The sequence below is a fragment of the Aedes albopictus genome, chromosome 1 (genome assembly GCF_035046485.1).
Source record: "Aedes albopictus strain Foshan chromosome 1, AalbF5, whole genome shotgun sequence".
In the NCBI taxonomy this organism is placed as follows: Eukaryota; Metazoa; Arthropoda; class Insecta; order Diptera; family Culicidae; genus Aedes; species Aedes albopictus.
Genome location: NC_085136.1, coordinates 77,818,461 through 77,841,254, shown reverse-complemented (window position 1 = coordinate 77,841,254; position 22,794 = coordinate 77,818,461). Strand labels below are relative to the sequence as shown.

The following is a 22,794-nucleotide window of genomic DNA, read 5'->3' as shown; positions in this document are numbered from 1 at the left end:
GAGTTTCTCGGAATTTCCTCCAGCAGTTTGCCGAGATTTTTTTCAGTAGTACCTTGGGAATTCTTTTAGGAATTCCTGAGGAATTACTCAAGGAGATCCTTTGGAATTTTTCCAGAAGTTTTTAGGAATTTCCTTCATGTATTACTCAGAAAACCCGGAGTTCCTCGAGAAATCCTTCGGAAGTTCCTCTTGAATACATCCTGGAGTTTCTCGAGAATTCCTCAGAAGTTCTTCGGGAATTCCTCCAAAAGATCCTCGGATATTCTTGCAAGAGTTCCTCGGGAATTTCTCCACGAGTTCCTCGGAGATTTTTTACAGGAGTTCCTCGGAAATCTCTTCAAGGGATATTCGGGTAATACCTCAAGGAGTTCCTAGAGAATTCTTCCAGGATTTCTTTGGGAATTCCTCGAGGAGATCCACGAAAATTTGTCCGGAAATTCCTCGATGAAATTCTTCTAGGAGTTCCTCGGGTTTTTTTTCACGAATTATTCGGGAATTTCTCGAAAACTCCTCCACGAGTTCTACGGGAATAGACGGGCTTGGTGGTCTAGTGGCTACCGCTTCAGATTCGTATGCAGAAGGTCATGGATTCAATCTCCGGCCCGTCCCTTTCCCCCTACTTTTTATCTTTCTATCTATTTTCTCTCTCTTCTCTAGATATGCAACTCATGTATATGTTCATAGCCATCGCTAGAACCAGAAACGAATTGAAAAATTCGTTTCCCTTCTTTTCAACTTCCACAGCACAGTGTATATAACGGCACCTACAAGTTATGCAACCAAAGCGAACTGTGCCGCTTGACCTTCATCATAGTATTCACCACACAATCTATTACTATAAATAACCCGAGAAATAACCCTTATCCATGGATCGCATCACCGACCCAACGGTGACTCCCTGATCTCCCATCCTTTCCGTCTAACAAATACCCCAGTCCGTGCGGGTTGTGGGAACGCAGAGGTGCTCTCGGTCGCAGAAAACACGCAGAAAAATAAATTGTAAACAGAATTAAATTCTAGTTCAAATCAACCGATTTTTCAGTTTACTATAGCGACAAACTGATTTCTAGTTTAAACTGAACTGTTCTATTGTTTGATAATACAAATATTTTCATTTGTCGAAATTTTTGACAGTTTGGTAAAACAAACAGAGATATGGTATTTTCAACATGAAATAATGGATTGATTCAAACGACTGCACTTTTGCCACTAACAAACCCGGAATGTGATTGTGGTGGTGACGGCAGCAACTGCGGCAGCTCGGAAATCTATTTTTAGACCGTCGGTAAGCGAATGGGGAGGAGAACGACTAAAAAAGACAAAAAAGGCGAAACCAATCAACTTTTTGTGGATGCTGTCGTGAGTACTTGCGCGTTATCCATCACGGCCAAAGCTGCACTTGGGAGTTGGCGTGATGGATTTGCTCCACCTTCTTCGTTGTGGCGATGTTGGGGTAAGCATTTTATAGAAGTGTGAGTGCTTTCGGACCATGTTTATGGTTTTTATTTAGTTGAAACAAATGAAATTTTTGACATTATATGAAGTGATGGTAATCGGTTGTTTTTATGAAAACAATTAAATATAACTTTGGAATAAGTAAATTCTCAGTTTGAAAATCAACCATGCGTTTTATTGTTTTAAACAAGCGCCATTTTTCTGCGTGCACGAAATGAAATGAAAAGGGTGCACATCGAACTTTTTGACATGTGTACTAGGTGGCGGTAGTGGGCACCATCAAACTCGAACAAAAACGATGCGAACGCCACGGGTGGGCAGTTGGCCAACTATGACTTTTTTAAATAGGTCATTAAATCCAAGGTTAAATCGGTGTACGATGGGAATGTCAGAGTGGTACCGTGGTACGTCTAGATCACCCAGGCGTATACCCCATCCAGAACGTGAGCAGGACATGCTGCAAGAATGCCGGACAACAACCCTGCAAAGATGGTATTTGCTAAATACTGATAGGGTTCATTCACAAATTTGATAACGCCAAAATGGGTTTTTTTTTGACACCCACCCACCCCTTCGTAACACTATTTTTGTATGGAGAGAAAATTTTTTTGTTCGGGCTGTAACATCATGGCTGATACCCACCCACCCCCTCCAGCGTTATGACATTTGTGAACAAGCCCATACAGATCTACTTACAGATCCTCGTTTGCGCTTAAATTTTGTGCATTTTATTTATCAGTATCAGTTACGGCCTTTTCATGAATTTCTTCAGAATCGATTACATGCGTGTTGCACTACTTTACTTTTTGCGACCCCTTAGCGCTACTCGGCTCGATCGGCTGTTTGACATTTTTTGCTTTTTTTTGTTCTCGCCGTTCGATTGCTTCTCCTCTTCTCCACACAGTTTGTTTACTATTCCCGTGCGTGTTTCTCGCATAATCATTAGATCATTTAATTTAATTTAGATTAGATCATTAGAAAATTTAATTTTATGAAGTGTTTACGTGCAACAGTTTGAAAAATCATGCAAAAAGACGGAAACGAGTGCTGTCTGACCTGTTTCCAAACCGGAAACTTAACATTCCTTGGTGTTGAGAGCGCAGAAAATCAGAACATAGCCAGTGCTCTGAACAAGCACTTTTGGTTCACGGTAAGTGACTCGAATAAAAGTAAATCGATTCATCTCACGAAATTAACTTTACTCTCCCGCATTGCAGGAAGATGACTTCCGCCAGGCCCATATTTGCGCTTCCTGCTGGGAACAGGTCGACAGTTTCCATCGGTTTTACGGAGCAGTCGAAGAACTCTATCGAAAAAGTTTCATGCAACAGATCGTCTTACTGAAAAGCGAACCGGCAGAAGGTGACGACGAAGCTGTCGAATTCCTGGAGGAAGAGGACGATGGTTCGATGTTCGTTGCGGCTGAAGATGACGACATTAAAAGGGAACCAATTGATGCCGGAAGTGACGGCGATGATATCAAGAAAGAAGCGGCTGCTTGGACAGCGGAAGTGGAGGCGCACAGTGACTCGGAGCCGGCGGGTTCCGACAAGGAGGTTGAAGCGAAAGACCCTAAGCAGAATAAACCGAAGACGGTTAAACCGAGAAAATATACGCTTAAGTCCAAGGAGGAGCGCTTGAAAGAGGACGAATACATCAGAAAGCACGTGAGCTACACTTGCGAGCAGTGCGGGACAAGTTGCTTAACGTTCACGCTGTTCCAGAAGCACTCACTGGACGCCCATGGGAACAAATCGGCTTTCATTGAGTGTTGTGGGAATCGGTTCTACAGAAGGACTCGATTGTACCAACATGTGCAGACAATAGAGAATCCGGAAACGTTCCGGTGCGAGGCATGTCAGAGGAACTTCACCGATTCTGAAGGTATGTAGCATTGTTTCCTGTTGCAATGTACAAAATTAATCATTTTATTCGATCAAATGTTCTTTCTTAAGGAATCAAACGACACATGAGGGAGTTCCACATTTCCGAGGAGGATAAACCGTTCAAGTGTGATAGATGTGACAAACGCTTCACCCGAGAATACAAGCTCAAGTTGCACGTGCAGGAGCACATTGACTGGGATAACCAAAGCTGCAGATGTGAACCTTGCGGAAAGGTGTAAGTACTGCACTTTGCAAGCTTAATCCCCCTAAATTACCTTACAAAAGATGCTTTCCTTCTACACAGTTACAAATCGCGGAACATTCTAAACATGCACATACAAAAATATCACACCAAGCCCACGAAATTTATCTGTGACATTTGCGCCAAAGGTTTTCATCTCAAGTCCGACTTTTTGCTGCACAAAATGGAACACGAATCGCCGGACCAGTTGAAGATGCAGTGCGAAATCTGCTCCCGATGGCTCAAGAATCGCCTGAGCTGGCGAAGGCACATGCAGGGTCACCGGGGTCAGGAGAGCAAGTGTGACCAGTGCGGTCACGTGTCGCCGCATCCGCGTGCCCTCAAGGGGCACATCCGACGGCAGCACAACGAGCAGCGACAGCTGCACCGCTGCCAGTACTGCACCAAAACATTCGTCCAGCTAATTTCGCTGAAGGAACACGTTGCGTCGGTGCACGTAGGTGCCGCCCTGCACAGTTGTTCGATCTGTTCGAAATCGTTCAACTCCAGTGCCAATATGCACTCGCACAAAAAGAATCGACATCCGGACGAGTGGCTGCAGGAGCATAACAGTAAGTTATATGGGAAATAATATGTGAGTGTATTTGACGAACCTTTCGTTGTTGCTTCATTTGCGATGACAATCATTTGAGCTGGTTTTGATTGTCCAGAGTGGAGTTATGCCTGATCTATTGTCTTTAATTAGTTCAAAATCAAATTCATGATAACACTGCATCGAGAATTTGTCGCCATAAGTGCTGCTGCAAATCTCCAAAGTCGGTCACGTCCAACGCTCACCAGATCACGCTCCACCTGGTCACGCCCATAGTGCTCTCTGCGCTCTACACCTTCTTTTGCTATCAGCAAGCCTGGTAGCGAATCACTTGGTCACTATTTTCGTGTTGGTAAGTCACTGAAATATTGTGTGCGGCTCCGTGGTCGTGCAACTAGTGTCACCAAGCTCTTAGTCGCATCGTGCTGAGGAGCGTGGGTTCGATTCCCGCCGCAGCTGTCAGGGAAAGTTTTCGGCTATGCCACTGGGCGATGCATGCTAGTCCGTTATCTAGTGTCGTGCTTTCTTTCAAAGAGCGAAAAGAGATCCTCAGTAATTACTCCAGGAGTTTCTCGACAATTCCTCCTCGGATTTTTTTTCTATGATTTCGGCGGGAAATCTTCCAGAGGATCCTTAGGAGTTCATCCGGAAATTTCTCGGGAACTACTCCAAGAGATCCCCGGGGATTCCTTCAAGAGTTCTATTGGAAATGGCCAGAGTAAACGTAGATACGTGTTGATTGTATATCGGTTAACGAATAACAAATAAATGTTCATTAATTCTTCAAAGCTCAACCAAAAAACACGCGTATTCCATTCCTTTCAAGAGGTTCAGAACTGTCAGAAGCTTGAAATAATCATTTGGCATAGTTCGTGCAAGTTTTCGAAATGGTTCTTCCGAGGGATAACCTGAGTTCTCGTGGCGGCTCAATCACTAGCTGAGGAACGGGAGGAATCGGTGAAGGCGCAACTGCAAGCGGAGTTGGTGTGCGGCCAAGAGCTCCGGTTCGAACGTTTGGAAGTGCAGCAAATCTACCGGCCATGGAGAAGCTCAAAGGAAGGCAGAATTATGCATCGTGTGCGTTTTCAATGAAAATGGCCTTAAAACGTGAAGGTGGGGTATTGTACTATTTGGGCAGATGTACCTATTTTGGGCACTTGTCGCTATAACAAAGTCAATTTCAAACCGATTGATTTGAATTTTTGTACAGAGTTAGATACTGTACGTGCCTAACTCTGGAAAAAAATTTAAATTAATCGGTTAAAAATTGACTTAGTTATAGCGGCAAGTGCCCAAAATAGGTACACCTGCCCAAATGGCACAAGACCCTACGTGGCGTGTGGTCAAGCCGTTGGAAAATGTTGCAGTCGACCCGGATATGAGTGATCGAGCATTGGCGACTATCTGTTTAAGCTTGGAGAAGCAAAATTTTAGTTTGGTCAAGCATGCGGAAACTGCTCAACAAGCATGGGAGAAACTGCAGCAAGCTTTCCAGGACAATGGGCTGATTCGACGATCGTTGGTCTTCTGGGCAAGTTGACGACGATCAAGTTAGAAGAATGTGATACTGTGAAAGATTACGTCGATAAGTTGGTGACAACAGCAGATGATTTGAGCGAAATCGGTTTTGAAGTCAACGATCAATGGTTTGCTTCATTGCTGCTGAAAGGATTGTCCGAATACTAGGGTGCGGGCACCGGTTTTGGCCAGTCTAAGAGAAATCATTTTTATAAAAATAATCCATTGAATCCAATACTTAATTAGAAAAATACAGAAATCAAGCTAATACTTTATTTTTGTATTAAAAGTGGCACTGGCCAAAATAGAAGCATTGCCGCAGTTTTGGCCATATTCTTTGGTTTCTATTTTGGCCAATCACGTGTATTTCTTATGGGGTATCAGGTATCAGAAGTCCGGCTCCAGAGGTACATTATCCTCCATTTGGGACATTTGTGCCATCGCCATAATAATAGCCTATTTCATCATCTACCTGAGGGAAAAGGAAGGAAATAAGGATAAGGATGGGGATAAGGACAGGTAGGGAAATAGGAAAAAATACCTTGGAAGAGGGTACTAACGCATACGCGTACCACAATGGGTTCAAACAGCGCCCTGAAAAGGGCACTGAAATAACGCATAAAGCGAAAGAGCTCTTTACCACAGCGGGTAAGGAACAACAGAATATCCTGAAGATTCAGGTTTCTGAAGTTAGTTTCACTTAATTGTGCTCATTCTGCGAATGGAGTGACGTGAGAAAAGTCGGAGTTGTATATCGAGGTGAGGAATCGCGTCTCGAATGAAGTGATTCGCCGTGTAAATCAAATGGAAAGTCACCTCATTCGAGTCGAGATTTCTCACCTCGATATACGACTCCGACTTTTCTCACGTCAATCCATTCGCAGAATGAGCACAAATAAGTGTTTACCGAATACTCGGAAACGCAGTTTCGCATAAACTGGACAGTTACATATCAAATGATACGAAGTTCCATAATCGGATTCATAGCTATCACATGCAAATGAATCAGCTCGCTGAATATTCGCCATGTGATGCTGAGTCGGCAGTGGCCAGTCAATGCTTTGACCAGAATGCTGCAATTCTGCTTTGAAAGATTCGTAAGATACTTCGCCACCCTTGGAGATGGCTCAGTACAATACGATTTTGTTTGACGACATGATTCCAAATTATTCCTGTATTGTCTGTGTTGAGTGGCAGCCCAGGTGTGAATCTGAAGCTTTACCCAACACTTCGATATCGGAATAGCTGGCTCAGGGCCAATGAAGGCATGTAATGCTCCAGTGCGAGCTAACTCATCAGCCAATTTATTTCTAGGGATGGAAGAATGACCAGGTACCCATACAAGGTGAACAGCATTTCCTGAATTTAGCTCCTCGATTTGAGTTCGACAAGCGATAACTATCTTCGACCTAGAGTTGGTCGAAGCAAGTGCTTTAATAGCAGCCTGGCTATACGTACAGAAGTATATTACTTTGCCCATTACGTGCTGCTGAAGTGTCAATTGCACTCCGCACATAAGAGCAAAGATTTCGGCCTCAAAAACGGTGCAGTGTCTACCAAGTGAGTAAGACCGGTACAGCCTTAGCTCACGAGAATTGACACCAGCACCTGCTCGACCTTGGAGAAGGGAGCCATCAGTGTAACATACGATGCCATCTGAAATACTTCTTTCCAGATATCCAGATGTCCACTCTTCCCGGGAAGGGAATTTCGTGGAAAATGTCCTGTATGGAAAATTACAAGCAATTGTAAGATCACTTGGAGCAAGGACAATTTTGTCCCAATTCACCAAAAGTGGAAACAACGAGGTGTGTGTTGATGTGCGGTTCACAAGAGTTTCCTCTAGTAGACCGAGTACCCGTAGACGGTAAGTGCAAGAAAGTGCTTCTTGTTTGAGATGAATGTGTAGTGGAACAACGTCAAAGAGAACTTCGAGCGCTGCCGTGGAAGTTGAAGAGAACGCTCCAGACATCGCCATTAAGCACATCCTTTGGAGATGGCCTAACTTTGATTGGACCGTTCTCATTTCGCCCTTTTGCCACTACACAAGACGTCCATAAGCCAGTATTGGTCGAACAACAGTTGTGTAGATCCATTTGATATACTTGGGTTTTAGACCCCAAGTTGTACCAAAAGTACGCCGGCATTGCCCGAAGGCCATACAAGCTTTCTTGATTCTGAACTCAATGTGAGGTGTCCAGGAAAGCTTGGAATCGAGAATGACTCCAACGTACTTTACCTGTTCAGTCACATCGATTTCAGAATCAAAGAGACGCAAAGGTCGAACGTCATTACGGTTTCGCCTTTCCGTGAAAAGAACAATAGATATTTTACTCGGATTAACCGAAAGGCCATATTGGTGACACCAACCCTCAATTACCTGAAGGGCGCTTTGCATCAGCTCGCAAAGGGTGGTGATACACATACCAACTAACAATGCTAGGTAGTCGTCGACAAAACCATAAGTAGGAAAACCGCTATTATTGAGTTGCCTCAATAGCGTATCTGCTACGAGATTCCACAAAAGCGTTGACAAGACTTGGGGGCATCCACAAACACTCAATTTCCTAATCCCTGCTAGACGCAATGTCGAGAAGAGATATCAGTTTTGAGCATTTGATGAATCCAATTGGAAAGCATTGGAGATATACCATGACTCCGTGCGGCTTCCAATATGGCATCCAAAGGCACATTGTCAAAGGCACCCTCGATATCTAAGAAAACACCCAAACAAGATTGCTTTTGAGCGAATGCTTTCTCGATAACGTAAACAACCTTGTGTAAACGAGTCACAGTGGACTTACCAGATTGGTAGGCATGTTGGTTCACATGAAGAGGCACGTTGGCCAGATGAACATCACGGATGTGATGATCCACACTGCGTTGTAAGCATTTCAGAAGAAAAGAGGTCAAACTGATAGGTCTGAAACTCTTTGCTCCTTCATATGACGCACGACCCACTTTCGGAATAAACTTCACAGTAATATCCCGCCAGGATTTGGGAATATACCCTGTAGCAAAACTGCAAACAAGTATTTTTTTTTTCAAAACATGTTTGAAATAATCAAATCCCTTCTGGAGCAAAATAGGATAAATCCCATCTACCCCAGGAGATTTGAAAGGAGCAAAGCCACTCAATCGATTCTATAGTCACAATACTCCGAGCCGAGGCCAGGGAATCGTAACTACAAGAAAAGACATCAGGTTCATCCGAAGATGTAATATCTACACATCCAGGGAAGTGTGTGCTTAATAAGCATTCCAGAACTTCCTCATCAGAGGAAGTCAGATCGCCATTTGGCAAACGAAGTTCGTTCACTCGGAAATCTTTAGATTTCGCAAGGATTTTGTTTAACCGACTGACTTCACTCAAACTGGAAACATTTGTACAAAGGTTTTTCCAGCCGGATCGTTCAGCAGACCGGAGAGCTTTCCTGTAGGCCTTGCGAGTCGACCTGAAAGCCTCTGAACCAGCCGAACGTCGTCTGTTCCGACGCTTTCCTGAGTTTCGACAGATCAGAGTTTCACCAAGGGGTTCCTCTTGTGATCTTCACAGACCGTAGAGGGTGTTCCAAGAAGCAAGAATCGAAAACCACATCGACACCGATGAACACTGCAGCCATACAGACAAACGAAATGTCACCGCAAACCGAAGAAGTGGAACAACTGGCTTCAGTACCTTATCGGGAGCGGCGATAGGGTATCTTAAGTATCTTGCTCAGTGCACCAGAGTGCATTGCATGTTATCAACATCTTTCTTCACAAGATCTTGCACATAGCGGTACTTCGTATCTATACGTTTTGATTGTCGTGTAGTTCTTTCTACAACAGTGAGAGCTATGCACCTCTGGTTGTCTTAGCTAACGCGTACAGGCAGTTTCAACGGGCCGTCCAGGTTATCCATCAGATTGCGCATCCATCTTGAAGACACTCTGCTAGTGTGATGTATTCTGTCTCGGTGCTTGATAACGAAACTCTAGTTTTCTTGCTGCATCTCCAGTTGACTAGACCAGCACAAATTTGATGCCTCCATAATAACCTGTATTCCAAGAAATAAATGAAGATCTCCTGATTCCACGATCTTGAACTTCTCCTCAAGTGCTGCCACCAAAGCACGGTACTCGGACTTTATTTGGATAACCTCCTCCTCCTCTTCTTGGCGTAACGTCCTCACTGGGACAAAGCCTGCTTCTCAGCTTAGTGTTCTATGAGCACTTCCACAGTTTTTAACTGAGAGCTTCCTCTGCCAATGACCATTTTGCATGTGTAAATCGTGTGGCAGGCACGAAGATACTCTATGCCCAAGGAAGTCAAGGAAATTTCCTTTACGAAAAGATCCTGGACCGACCAGGAATCGAACCCGTCACCCTCAGCATGGTCATGCTGAATACCCGTGCGTTTACCGCCTCGGCTATATGGACCCTATTTGGATAACCACGATATTTATAATTTCATAATTTCATCGACGCAGATCAGGAGACTTCTCAGTTTGCTTAATGTATAGGCAAGGTTCAGCTGTTGAGCTGCAAAATCACATCTTCCCGAATATGCCATAAATATTGCAGTTCCAAAGTCTCGCTGCCTGTTTTAGTCCACAGAGGCTTTTTCGCAGGGCGGACGACACCAGTTTTCACAACCCAAAAAAGACGAAATACCGCAAAAGGTCCCCGAAAGTCGGCACATCCACTGAAAAGACGATAAAGTTGTTGCGGGTTTTGCCAGGTTTTTTCGGCCTTTTTTTGGGATATTGGGAAACTAGTGTCTATGGTCTTACGACCTGGTGGAAGTTCGGTGATCTCCCAAGTCCCGTTCTCGCGGCAGACGCCATCTCTTCGAGCACTCTCTTTCTCCATTTTTCGTGTTCTGTACCGGATAAAGTTTCTTCGTATGTTTTCGGTTCTGTTTGATGAACGGCCAGTCTGATGGCTTCCGTACCTCTCCGGACGTACTTCCATTATCGACCGATAATTATCGATCATTATCGACCGAGCTGATCGACTGACTGTCGCAATTTCTTGATGTGCAGCCTCTTCAGCTTCACAGTCGCCTTCAGCCTCGTAAAATTGCAGAATCATCAATTGCAACATGACGATCACTGTTCTCCTGTTCAGCAGACACCACAACCGCCAATTGTACAGGAACTTCGTCAACATTTTCATCCATCATAGGCCCTTCCCCGGATTCATCCGGAATCTTCTATATGAACTTGGGCATCAAGCTGTGTGCGATCTGCTGTTGCGATTTCAGTTGCATTGAAAAACATACTGCATCTCGCATCTGTTGTCATCAAATATAGTACGAACACCTTTCTTTGCCAGCTTCGTCACAGATATCAGATTTCCTTCCAGCTCAGCTCGGTGGCGTAGATTACTTCTGTTACCGTGATCTTTACTTCTTCACCGTCGCACAGTACTGTCCAAACGCAGAAATGATCGTTAACCGTTGGCGATGTGGGAAGTTGCGCCGGAGTCCACAATCCAGGATTTCGATACATTATCGTGACTTCGGACCATAACACCGCTAGCCATGATGGTCTCCAATAGCGGAAGGTCCGAAAGAGCTTGAAACTATTGAGAAATCATCATGTCTACAGGTCGTAAGCCCTGATAAAGTGTGGAACGTTTTGATGGCTGTGATCCCTGACCATCATGTCAAAAACCCAGGGATACCCAAGTGACCATACTGTTAAGGTGTAGGGGTTGCATGTGTGAGGCGCATATATTGACAGGCATTGCTATGGACCGTTAGGGCTGAGTAGGGTCGAGGAATGGATCTACGATTGCTGAATTATACTGAAAAAGTCGTGATTCAGCAGTGGTGGCACCGCTTTCCGCTTTTGTTCGGCCTTGGTGGTTTGTGTGGGGTGGTGCGTGTCGGTGTGTGTGTGCTTTGTGCGTGCGGTGCTTACGGCTTCAGCAGGGTGGTTACTTTGGTAGTGTGGGATAATTGGGTTTGGGACTGAGGGGGTCGTCGTTGATAAGGCCGACATCATTGAGTGCTCAGTGTTGGCGGTTGTATTGGTGACGATTTCTTCAGCCTTAAGATCTCATTTATACCACGCACAGATTTTTGGGAAGAGGGAGTACTTTGTAATGCAAGAGAGGGATTTAAACTCTGCGTTACGGGTTGGGCGAGATCATGCAGATAGACTCAACCCAGGTGACCGTGCGGCTCGGACAGTGATGCATGAATGAGTGCGGTGTGGGTGAGGTGCGCTGCCCTGTGGGTGCAGTTGAGTCCGGGTTGGAGTGGAAAGAGACCCTTCTCTACTCTAGGTCGGTTTCGGTTGTACGGGCGTGGTAGTGTTTGTCTTATTTGTGCCGTGTTGTGCGTGATTTGTGGCTCGAGCTGCGTGGTTACTTGGGAAGTATTGTGCTCTGTAATCTAGATTTTGGTTTTAAGGTGAAGCTAAGGCTGGGCTGTGCCTCGGATTTTTTGGGCGCAGGTGGGGAGAGCTGGTGGCAGTTTGTGCGGGGGGTTTACTCGATTGGTTATTCACTGATGGTGGCCAGTCGATCGACTTATCGGCGCTGCCTGTCATTTGGTTCTTGGGGTTTGTGCTCTCGAAGTTCGGGGCGTTGCTTCGTTGTATCTTCGCTTTAATACTAATATTCCTTGTTTGATTTAACTGACGGTTTTTTACAGGCGTTTAACTCATTCTATTTCATAGATTGCCAAATTTAAGGGTAATGGTTCAATAGGGTGTTAGCTATCAGAGTGGATTAGAACGAGTTGGCGCCTACAATACACCAACACTGACACACACACTCCAATACTTACACGCACACATGCACCTACAACTAGCTGTAAAAGACCAGTGGGCGGGACAATGGTGCCTACCCAACAGTTGTAGGTGGGGTGTTTGGCTTAGCTACATGACTTGGTCCGGCAAGCCCACAAACATCAATTGGTAGCAGGGTCGTGCAATTTCGAAAGGAAAACATGACGTACGACGACTGTAGCAAATCGTTTCCCATGCGAACGGGCTGCTGTGATGCTTCATCTCTCACCCAGCAACACACTCGTTCGTTGCTGCTACAGAAACAAGTGTGTATGAAACATGGGATGATACACTTGGATTTTCGTTTCATTTATGAGTCATTGAAATACTTCAACATGCTAAAAACACTATTTAAACCACATTTTTAAATAGTGGTGCACGCCAATAGAATGATAATTATGTTTTATGAAAGAGGATAACAAATTCGACCACTAAAACCCAATTAACCGGCGCCCGTAACCATTGAGAGACTAGCGCGCACCAGTGAGACACTAATGCTCTGACGGGTGAAGCACAAGCAATGCGACCGGGTGGGAGACTACCGAGTGCTACGATGAGTGGAAAAGTTTTTTTTAACGACCGAGTCATTAGAAAAATGTATGAAACACTTGAAGTGACTCATTCAAATGTTGCATGAAAGTGTATCATTGAAACGAAATTGTACGCCCCTGATTGGTAGACGTATTGCCTAGTGAAAAGACAACGCAGATGGGCGAAAGCCAGGGGATGCGTTGATAATAGCAGAATAGCAGAATAGCAGAATTATCGTGACTTCGGACCATGAACGGAAACGCCTTGTTTTCTTCATTCTCACGTACAACCTTTGCTCTTTCCTTGTTTGACTTCGTCTTGAACCTTTTATTGGTATGCTCGACAAACCTGCTTCAGGTGACCTTACATTCCACAGAAGTAGCAGGTTACTGATTTTTTTTTGCCAATCTCTCCTTCCGTCTTATAAAAAAATAGTTCGTTCAGTTCTACCTTATGTTTGGACTGTTTCTCTGCTTCGTAAATGAGCATCTTCACAATTTAAAGCGGGAGTTCTTTTTCGTTGCGAGTTTCTAAGGCCATCGTCAAAGGGTTGAACGAATCCGAACATTCTTACTTCTGGAAACCAAAGTTCTCCCACCTTGTGTAGTTCTTCATGATCTCCCTCCGCAAGATACGCTTCCATGCTTTCTCCAACATAATAAGTTCTAATTTGTGATCAGCTTTAGGAGAGGCACATTTTGTCCTAGCAAGCCTTGTTGTGACTTTCTCGTAGAACTGGTGTAGCCGCACAAGTTTTGCATTTACCATATTTTCGGGTTCAGCTTCTGAAATGAGCTGTAGATTATTGAATTCCCGAGAATCTTCATGAGAAATTCTGGAGAAACTACTGGTGGATTTCCCAAGGTAGGTCCCAAGGAGGAATTCCTAGGGATTTTTTGTGGAACTCTTGGAAATATATCCTAGAAATTTCTTGAACAATTTCTTGATAAACTAAGTAAATTTAATAGAAATCGTGGAAGAAATGTTTGGATAATTTATGTAATCATTTCCAGGGCAATCTTGGGCGGGTTCTACCACAAATGCTGTAGGAATTCTTGGGGAGTTTGTCAAGGAGTTTCCGTGACACCCATGGGGAAGTCACGAAGGGATTCCCAGGAATTTCCTGGAGAAAATTTCCATAAAATTCCTGGAAGAATTCTCGAGGCAATCCAGGAGAAATGCCCTGGAAAGTCCAAACAAAGTTTTTCGAGGACTTCTGGAGAGAATGCCTGGAAACTTGTAACCGTTCGTCGAATTAGCTCGAGAAGTTCTAAAACGCGGTGGCTTTTGCGCCACTCTCGCGAACGAGAGACCACCGGTTCATTTAAAAGTTTGCCCGACTATATTGACGACTCACTCTCAAGGGCCTTCTCGAACGGCCGCTATCTCAACTAAAAACTCTAAAATCTAATAAACGAATGAATCAATAACAGAAATCTACACAAAAAAGAGATAAAAAACAGAATAAACAACAAGCAAACATTTAGGACTCACTGTAGTGAATTTATTTGAATGGATTTAGCAAACAAACGAAAAAAAAACAATAGAAATACGAAAAAACAATTGAATTCATTTTAGTCTATATTCATTCCTGGGGACCTTCTAGGACCAGGAGAATTTCGCGGTGAACGAGAAGCTCTTAGAGGAATTTCTGTAAAAATTCAGGAGAAGTTTTCAGAGTAAACCTAGAAGTATTCCCGGGAAAAACTTGGAAATTCTCGGGGAGTTCCTGGAGAAAATTCTAGAGTTAATTTTCGTATGTGTCCCAGAAGGATTCTGGGAGAACTCCGGGAGAAAACCGTGACGAAACTCTATGAAGAATCTCAAAGAAACACTCTTGAATAAATACTAGACTGCCTATGATCGCATAATTGTCCCATATGAATAGGAAACCTAGCAAATATGGAACTGATATGCGATCATAGGCAGTAGACTGGCCCAAATACAAAAATTTCGAAAAAGTTTCAACTGAATCTGTTAAAACCAGAGCTAGCGTAAATGAATATGTAGAAGGTTTGTATGGGATTTTCAATCCAAACATATGGGAAATTGAATGACCTCCAGAGTCTCATTCAGCACGCTGCTAGTTTGACGAGTTCGATTTGCCTCAGAATTGAAAAAAAATAGCAGTTGACACCTTAAGATAAAACTTAATGTAGTTGCGGTTTCAGCTACCGAAAGCAGGATGAGGACATCTGCCCCTTTTAACTTTTGGTTGTTACATGAAGCACGTGTTCGCCGTTAAAAAACTGGCGCTACATCATCAGGTGTCTATGTTGTCAATTGTGCTTATGTACGTGGATGGGTTTGGAGACGGGGCCGGGTCACAACGTCCGAGGCCATACTGTCCCGGTCGTTAAGTAGCGTTTTTTTTTTTTTGCGAAATAACATCCGAAAGTTTGGATGCGTCGTAATATCCTATGTGTCTTCATTCCTTGGACTTCGTGACATATCTACATACATGTTTGGACGTTATGCCCCGTAAAAATGCGCCATAAAGTCCTGGGACATTATGGCCTCGGACGTTACGATACTGTGCCTTTGGAGACAATGATATGACCTTGCCCATTTATATGTTGTCCTTCTAAATATCTAAAAAAAATGTAAAAAAAAATCTATGCAATACTCACAGTTTGCCGCAATACTCGCACTTGATCTGGTCCCGGTCGCAGTCCTCGTGATCCTGCATGTGTTTCCGATATTTGATCTCGCGCACAAACACCTTCGGACACCGATCGCACCTAAACTTGACCGATTCCTCCGTCGGGTGCATCTCGGCACAGTGCACATTCCGGGCGTAGTTGCTCTTAAAACACCGGAAGCACAACTCACAGCGAAACGCGGTCGGATTCACCACCGATTGGATGTGCTGGAGGAGGCGTGGCCGTTGGTGGTACCGATTGCCACAGCACACCACCACCGGTTTCTGCTTGTGTTCTATCCGGCTGTGCCGGAAGAGATCCGTGTAGGTCTCGAAGGTGGTTCCACAGGGGACGCATCCGAACGTAACGTGATCGCGCATCATCTTATCCTCGGCGGCCCGGTCGGTGCGACGCTTCTCCTGCTCTTCGAGCTTTTTCAACTGTTCCTCTGTTTTTTCGACCGGGGTTTTGTCCTTTTTGAGACGGTTCTCCATGTTGTAGAGGCGGGTCGTGACCTGAATGTTGTGTTTAAGCTTCTTGTGTCGCTTCAAAGCCGGAACATTGATGAAGTACTGCGGTTCTTCGCAGTGGTCGCATTTGAAGCTGGTCGGATCCGTAATGTACTTCACGTGCTCTAGCAACCGCACTCTGGTGTGGTACCGGATGCCACAACAGGTCACGTAACATTTGACCACGTTGTGGATTCTCTGCAGATGCGTTACCAAACCTTTGAACGAGAAATCTGAAGCCTCGCATTGGTCACAGTTCAGCACCACATGTTGTTTTATAAAGTTGTCCGGATCATCGCCTTCGTCGTCCTTATCGTCCGCATCATCTTCATCTTCCTCATAATCATCCTCACTGTCGTGTTCCGACTCTTCTTCCATCATTATTTGCTCAACCACATCCCCAGCAGTCTCTCCTCCGACCAGCTCTTCCTTTAGCGCATCACTCTCCTCCACATCGCTACCTAGTTCCTCCTTAATCTCCATGTCATCATCGCGTGCCATTTCCACCAGAAACACCTCCGATCCCGTTTCCTGTTTGATGATCCTCCCTTCCAACCCGAACGGAACCTCTTTCCGCTCGTACAGTTGTTCCGCTCCCACGTAGAACTGATGGAATCCATCTATGCTCTCCCAGCAACCGCCACATATCGACGCACTTTCCGTCAAGTCCGTCTCCTGAAAAAATGCCAACAACCGATGGTCATTCGTCAAATTCATAAGAAAATTACCTTACCGTGAACCACAGATGCTTCCGCACAATCTGGAACACTTCCCGGTCGGAGGTGCTGCGTGCGTCCTCCCCGGTGCGATCGAAACACGTCAGGCAGCGCCTCTGCTGCACCATCCGCTGGAGCAGCTGCAGTTGGGGATCCATTCTCCGAATTTGGCCGGAGTTTTGCACGATTTTGTCTAAAATATTCACGATTTTTGCACGAAAAACACTAAACACTCCTTCTTCTTCTTTCTTCTGTTTGCTCTTTGCAGGAGCAAAAGAGCGAAAAATGGCGCAGCGATCTAGCGCTATATTGCCAGTTAATTTTCGTTTATACTCCGGTGGAGTTTACTTTCTGTGAGCACGCCGCGAAACACGACCGCACGTGTCGTGCGTTGCAGTCGTACGACTAAACACTCCGCCACACTCCGTCGTTTGTTTTGCTTGCGTTTTCTTTGCGTCAAACATCAACCGTGAGCGGATGAAAAGAGCAAAACAAAACGGGAAACTTGCGGCGACCGAGGGGAACATCGATGGTTTATCGATTACTTAACCCTGGTTCGAGTGAATTTGGGTGAATCGGATGAACACTGACTTCACGCACTGCACAGCAAGGGGGCGACACATTCAGAAGATGCATTTTTGTTTCCGCTTCCGATTTGAAGAATAATTGAAGAATATTGAAGAATAATATTATCGTCGCACCACCAAATCGAAGTCGTCGCTAGAAGCACATGCGAAGTTGCAGCTGCGAAGTAAATTTGAATCTATTTTTTCTGTTGCGCATCATTAAGCTAATTAAGAGCAACAATATGCACTAATCCAAATTGAGTTGCGACATTTCTAAGTAGGTTAAAAATCAATTTTCGCACGTTCGGTCACTTTGTATTTCGACCAAAAGCATAATAATAATTGAATTATTCAAAGTGCCAAAAAACAACCAAAAACAAGATATTTCAGATTTTCAATCCATTCCATTCTATCCGAGATTCTATCCAACAAGCTACGCGCGTTAATGGTCGCCACAATCATGCTCACTTCCTGGTAGGGATTGTTGGGAATATGTATTTTGTGCATTCGAGCACCCCTCGTAATCGAGACAACCGATGTGTAGAGATACACCGTGAACATGTTTTATGTTGTCGAGCTTTGTTATTGTTTATAGTCCTGAATGTAAATAGTAAATAAAAATCAGTCGTTCGTGTATCGTCAAACTGTACACAAGTAGTTTGTTTTTACGCCGGTCCGGAAAGTTCCTTTCTCGTCCCGCTGTTGTGTGTTCCGCTGTGTGATATCTCCAAGAGGTTATGGGCCCAGGTATGGACGAGAAAGCGAAAGTCGCCGCGTTCGACGGATCCGGATTCCATAACTGGAAGTTCCGGATGGAGACCGTCCTCGACATGCACGGTTTATTGGATTGTGTCCACCGGGAGATCGTCGAGATTGAAGAGTTGCGTGAGATGGCCGACGATTCCGCGCAAGTGAAAACCGAGAAGAAAAGGCAAATGGCTGAGCGAAGTGCCGCGGATAAAAAGTGCAAAGCGATTATCGTTTCGGCCATCGCTGATAATCAGCTTGAACTTGTGAAAGACTGTGCGAATCCGAAGCAAATTTGGGACACGCTAAAGGCGGTGTTCGAGCGTTGTGGTGTTGCCGGTCAGTTATTTATTCGGAAACAGCTCCTCCGGTTAAAATATGAAGAGGGGGCTGATAGTGATTTGCCGGAACATTTGTTGAAATTTGATCGGTTGATTCGCGAGTTGAAGGAGAGTGGTGCGGCAGTGGAAGAGGCTGATGCAATTTGCCATTTGTTGCTGACAATGCCTGCGTCGTTCGATTCGGTGGTGACTGCCATCGAGACGCTTCCCGGCGGTGTGACACTGGCGTTCGTGAAGAAGCGGTTGCTCGATGTGGACCTGAAGAAGAATCTGTTGGCCCCTGTGGTCGAAAATGAGCGAGAAAGTGAGTGTGTTGCCATGACGAGCAGGCATGTGTGGAGAACCTTGAGGTGTTTTCGGTGCGGCAAAATTGGACACAAACAAGCCGACTGTCGTGTGCGTTTGCCGATGAATCCGAGTGAGTACGAAGTTGTGAAACGACGAAACAATAAATCTGACATAGTGGTTGAAGAAAAACGTATCTCGGATCGTGCGGACGTTTGCTTCATGGCGTCGCAGGAAGAAAAAGAAGAGCTGGTGAGGACGCAGTGGTTCCTAGACTCCGGTGCCACGGATCACATGGTGAAGGATCCCAGTTTCTTCAAAGTGATGCGACGATTGGAGAAGCCGGTGCCAGTGCTTGTGGCGAACGGCGAGAGATGACAGCGGAATTTTGTGGTGACGTAGTGTTTTTTGCTGACGTCGGCGGAAGGATGAAGAAATGTGAAGCGAAGGAAGTGTTGTACCTCCCCGGATTACGGAGCAATTTGTTTTCGGTGAATCGTGTGGCGAGATCCGGGTTGCAGGTCCACTTTGCCGGCGACAGAGTACAAATAGTGAAGAATAGAGAAGTAGTGGCTGTCGGGCACCATACAGGAATGCTGTACGAGTTGGATGTTTGGTGTGAACGCAGGCGACGTGATGCGGATGCGGCCACAGTGAGCGTGAAGGATGCGGAGAACCCGAAGATGGCGCTGAACGGGAAGAATGTGATGAAGTCGCGAGAATTAGAAGAAAATGAAGTGCAGAGCAAGGCAGGAAAGCGGTTAAGAACAAGAAGAAGAAGAAGTAGAAGAAGTAACGTTAAGAAAGTATCGTTGTGGACGATATAAAGTGTATAGGTAACGGGGTTGCCTAGTAAGACAAAAATAACTGTTTTAAGTGTTTTGACCATGTTTTTGACGATTGATGTTTGTGAAATTTGACTGACTGTTTTGGACGTTTATTGTGAAAGAGAACTGATGTTGTTTTTGTGAAATGAATTTTGAAGAGCCAAACTTGGCGATCTGACCTAGGAAATGAATGTTTTGTAATGTTTTGGACTATTGATGATAGGATCTGTGAAATTTGTAAGAAAAGTTACTCGGGTTGTCGACCTGAGAGGGGGTGTTGGGAATATGTATTTTGTGCATTCGAGCACCCCTCGTAATCGAGACAACCGATGTGTAGAGATACACCGTGAACATGTTTTATGTTGTCGAGCTTTGTTATTGTTTATAGTCCTGAATGTAAATAGTAAATAAAAATCAGTCGTTCGTGTATCGTCAAACTGTACACAAGTAGTTTGTTTTTACGCCGGTCCGGAAAGTTCCTTTCTCGTCCCGCTGTTGTGTGTTCCGCTGTGTGATATCTCCAAGAGGGATTTTCTATCTATCTATCTATCTATCTATCTATCTATCTATCTATCTATCTATCTATCTATCTATCTATCTATCTATCTATCTATCTATCTATCTATCTATCTATCTATCTATCTATCTATCTATCTATCTATCTATCTATCTATCTATCTATCTATCTATCTATCTATCTATCTATCTATCTATCTATCTATCTATCTATCTATCTATCTATCTATCTATCTATCTATCTATCTATCTATCTATCTATCTATCTATCTATCTATCTATCTATCTATCTATCTATCTATCTATCTATCTATCTATCTATCTATCTATCTATCTATCTATCTATCTATCTATCTATCTATCTATCTATCTATCTATCTATCTATCTATCTATCTATCTATCTATCTATCTATCTATCTATCTATCTATCTATCTATCTATCTATCTATCTATCTATCTATCTATCTATCTATCTATCTATCTATCTATCTATCTATCTATCTATCTATCTATCTATCTATCTATCTATCTATTTATCTTTTTTTTTTTTATTCTAGGAGTCCAAAAATCTTCTAAAGACGCTGTGTGGGATTCGAATGTGCGCCTACCCACTAAAAACACTCTCCTAGTTCACCTCCACCTTAAATTCCCCTCCGGTACCACCATGCAGTATTTCTTCGGAGGGGAGGCGTTATGTGCCTTGTGCACCATCACCAATTTATTATTCTACTCCTCGTACTGAGCCTTTTGGCTCCCGTGCAATTTGTTATTCTATTTCGATTAAACATTCGCCATTTAGCGACCTTCTTGTGTGTTAGCCACATTTTCCATGCCACATGCCGAGCCATTTGGCTCTAGTTAGTAATGTGTTAGTGCCTAGGTTAGTACTAATTGAGCCGCCAATTAGCGACTAATTTCGGTTACTAACACTCCTCATGCTATTCTCTACTCTACTCTACTATACAGATTTCTAACATGTACGACACGACGACACGTGCTACTAGACTAGCCCCCGACCGACTCCGACGGAGAGTTCTCCGGCGAAGGAATATCTCCCGAAACCGTTCGTTGTTCCTCCCGCCAACTTCGCTGTAGTGCCGACATGATCTGAACTACAGTCCTGTTCCACTTTTCTTCCTCGCTGCACATACGCTCGACGATATTGTCCAGATTCACGTCAGCGCCGACAATGGCTGCCATTTCTCCTCGCAGGCGCGTGAATATTGAGCAACTGAAGATAACATGTTCCGTTGTTTCTTCTGTGTCCCGACACTCAGGACAGATCGGTGATCTTGTATGGCTTTTCGTCAGTTACCCTGATCTCTTCGACGTAGCATCCTGATTGGTGTACGGTGTGGGCGGTCAGATCATTTGCTCGTGCGTCGGAAACAGTGCTTCGATGAAAACTTTCATCTTTTCCAGGCACCTGTCGGGTGGTACCGCCAGGACCTTTTATCTTCGACATGGCTACTTTGTACGCGCTACCCCATGGATTCTCGTTTGCCTTGCGGCAGAGATCGTCAAGACAAGCTTTCTTGCTGAGCTTAATCGCTTTATTCAAAGTGACTCTTGCTGCTCTGTAAGATAGCCTACACTCAAATTAATTTACTGATAGAATCTAAGTGCAAAAAGCACATAGATCGCGAACGGAAGAGAAAAAAAACATTCTAAGTGCAACAAATGAAAATGAAAAGTTACTTCATTAAAATTTATTTTATCTGTATTAAATTTAGAGTGTAGCAACATAAATAGCAACCCTGTCAACATAAAATCCAAACACGATCATAACAAACGTGAAAAGGACATGGCGCGTGCACGAGACTCACAGTTCGTCGCGGAATATTGCAGAATTTCATTTTAAATCATGGTGCTCCAAGAAATTAATTTGCTGACCAAGTTGCTGAAGGTAAATATGTAAAATATTATTCAAACTTTACACGCTTTCTCAAGCTACGAACATATATTTGGTATTTTTTAGATTCATCTGCGTCTCGACCGCTTCAGCACCGTCACCAAAGATGAACGATTTTGTTGGGAGCTGCCGGATGGAGCTGCGACCGGGACGAGCTGTTTGGCCAGCTTGGTGGAAGCTCAACGTGAGGTAATTTAGATAACCTGCTATTTGTTTTCATTCATTAAACATTAATAAAAATTACAGGGATTCGATTTGACCACTTTCACCAAAGTGGAAGACGACGCGGAGGCATCGGAAAAGAGCTCGAGCACACCAATAGAACCGACCCTGATGCACTCGATGCGTGCCTTCTATCAAACCCGGAATTGAGCGATTCAACTGAAAAACAATCTTTTTGGCCCGTCGCAACTGCAACTGTGACAACTGCATGGACCGCGGCATCAGCGGAGCTCCTTCTTCCATCACCTTCGTCGGCCGTGGCATCGGAAAATAACCCAGACCATCATTTGCGTTAGCTAGTGGCATTTGCGGTGTGAAATGTCCAGCTGTGAACATTGCTCATGCAGCAAAATTGTTTAGTCCACGCGGAACTACTCCTGTGTACAATAAAAAAGAATATTAATTAAGCTTTTTTTTCAATAATATTATTCAAAATTTTAATTGATTTGTTATTTTAAAGCCAATTCCCAATAAAAATAATCTTATTATTCCAATTAATAGGAACTATGTGCCTCACATCTGAAATCCGATCAACTGACTTTTAA

At 44.2% G+C, this 22,794-nt stretch overlaps 2 protein-coding genes across 2 annotated transcripts in view; one reads left to right on the top strand and one right to left on the bottom strand.

Moving 5' to 3' along the window:
* The window catches only part of LOC115256669 (transcription factor grauzone-like), a 33,410-nt gene extending 16,158 nt beyond the window's left edge, over positions 1 to 17,252 (bottom strand). The window contains exons 1-2 of the mRNA XM_062844888.1: positions 16,850 to 17,252; positions 15,596 to 16,791 (exon numbers count right to left, since the gene is read on the bottom strand). Of these exons, the coding sequence (XP_062700872.1) occupies positions 15,596 to 16,791; positions 16,850 to 16,990 (1,337 nt within the window). The 5' untranslated portion in view covers positions 16,991 to 17,252. The remainder of the gene's footprint in view (positions 1 to 15,595; positions 16,792 to 16,849) is intronic.
* Positions 2,263 to 4,195, top strand: LOC115256516 (transcription factor grauzone). The gene is made up of 4 exons (XM_029855201.2): positions 2,263 to 2,605; positions 2,673 to 3,339; positions 3,411 to 3,576; positions 3,646 to 4,195. Exons 1-4 carry the CDS (start codon positions 2,480 to 2,482, stop codon positions 4,172 to 4,174), a joined length of 1,488 nt encoding a protein of 495 aa, XP_029711061.1. The 5' UTR covers positions 2,263 to 2,479; the 3' UTR covers positions 4,175 to 4,195.
* Positions 17,253 to 22,794: the final 5,542 nt, after the last annotated feature.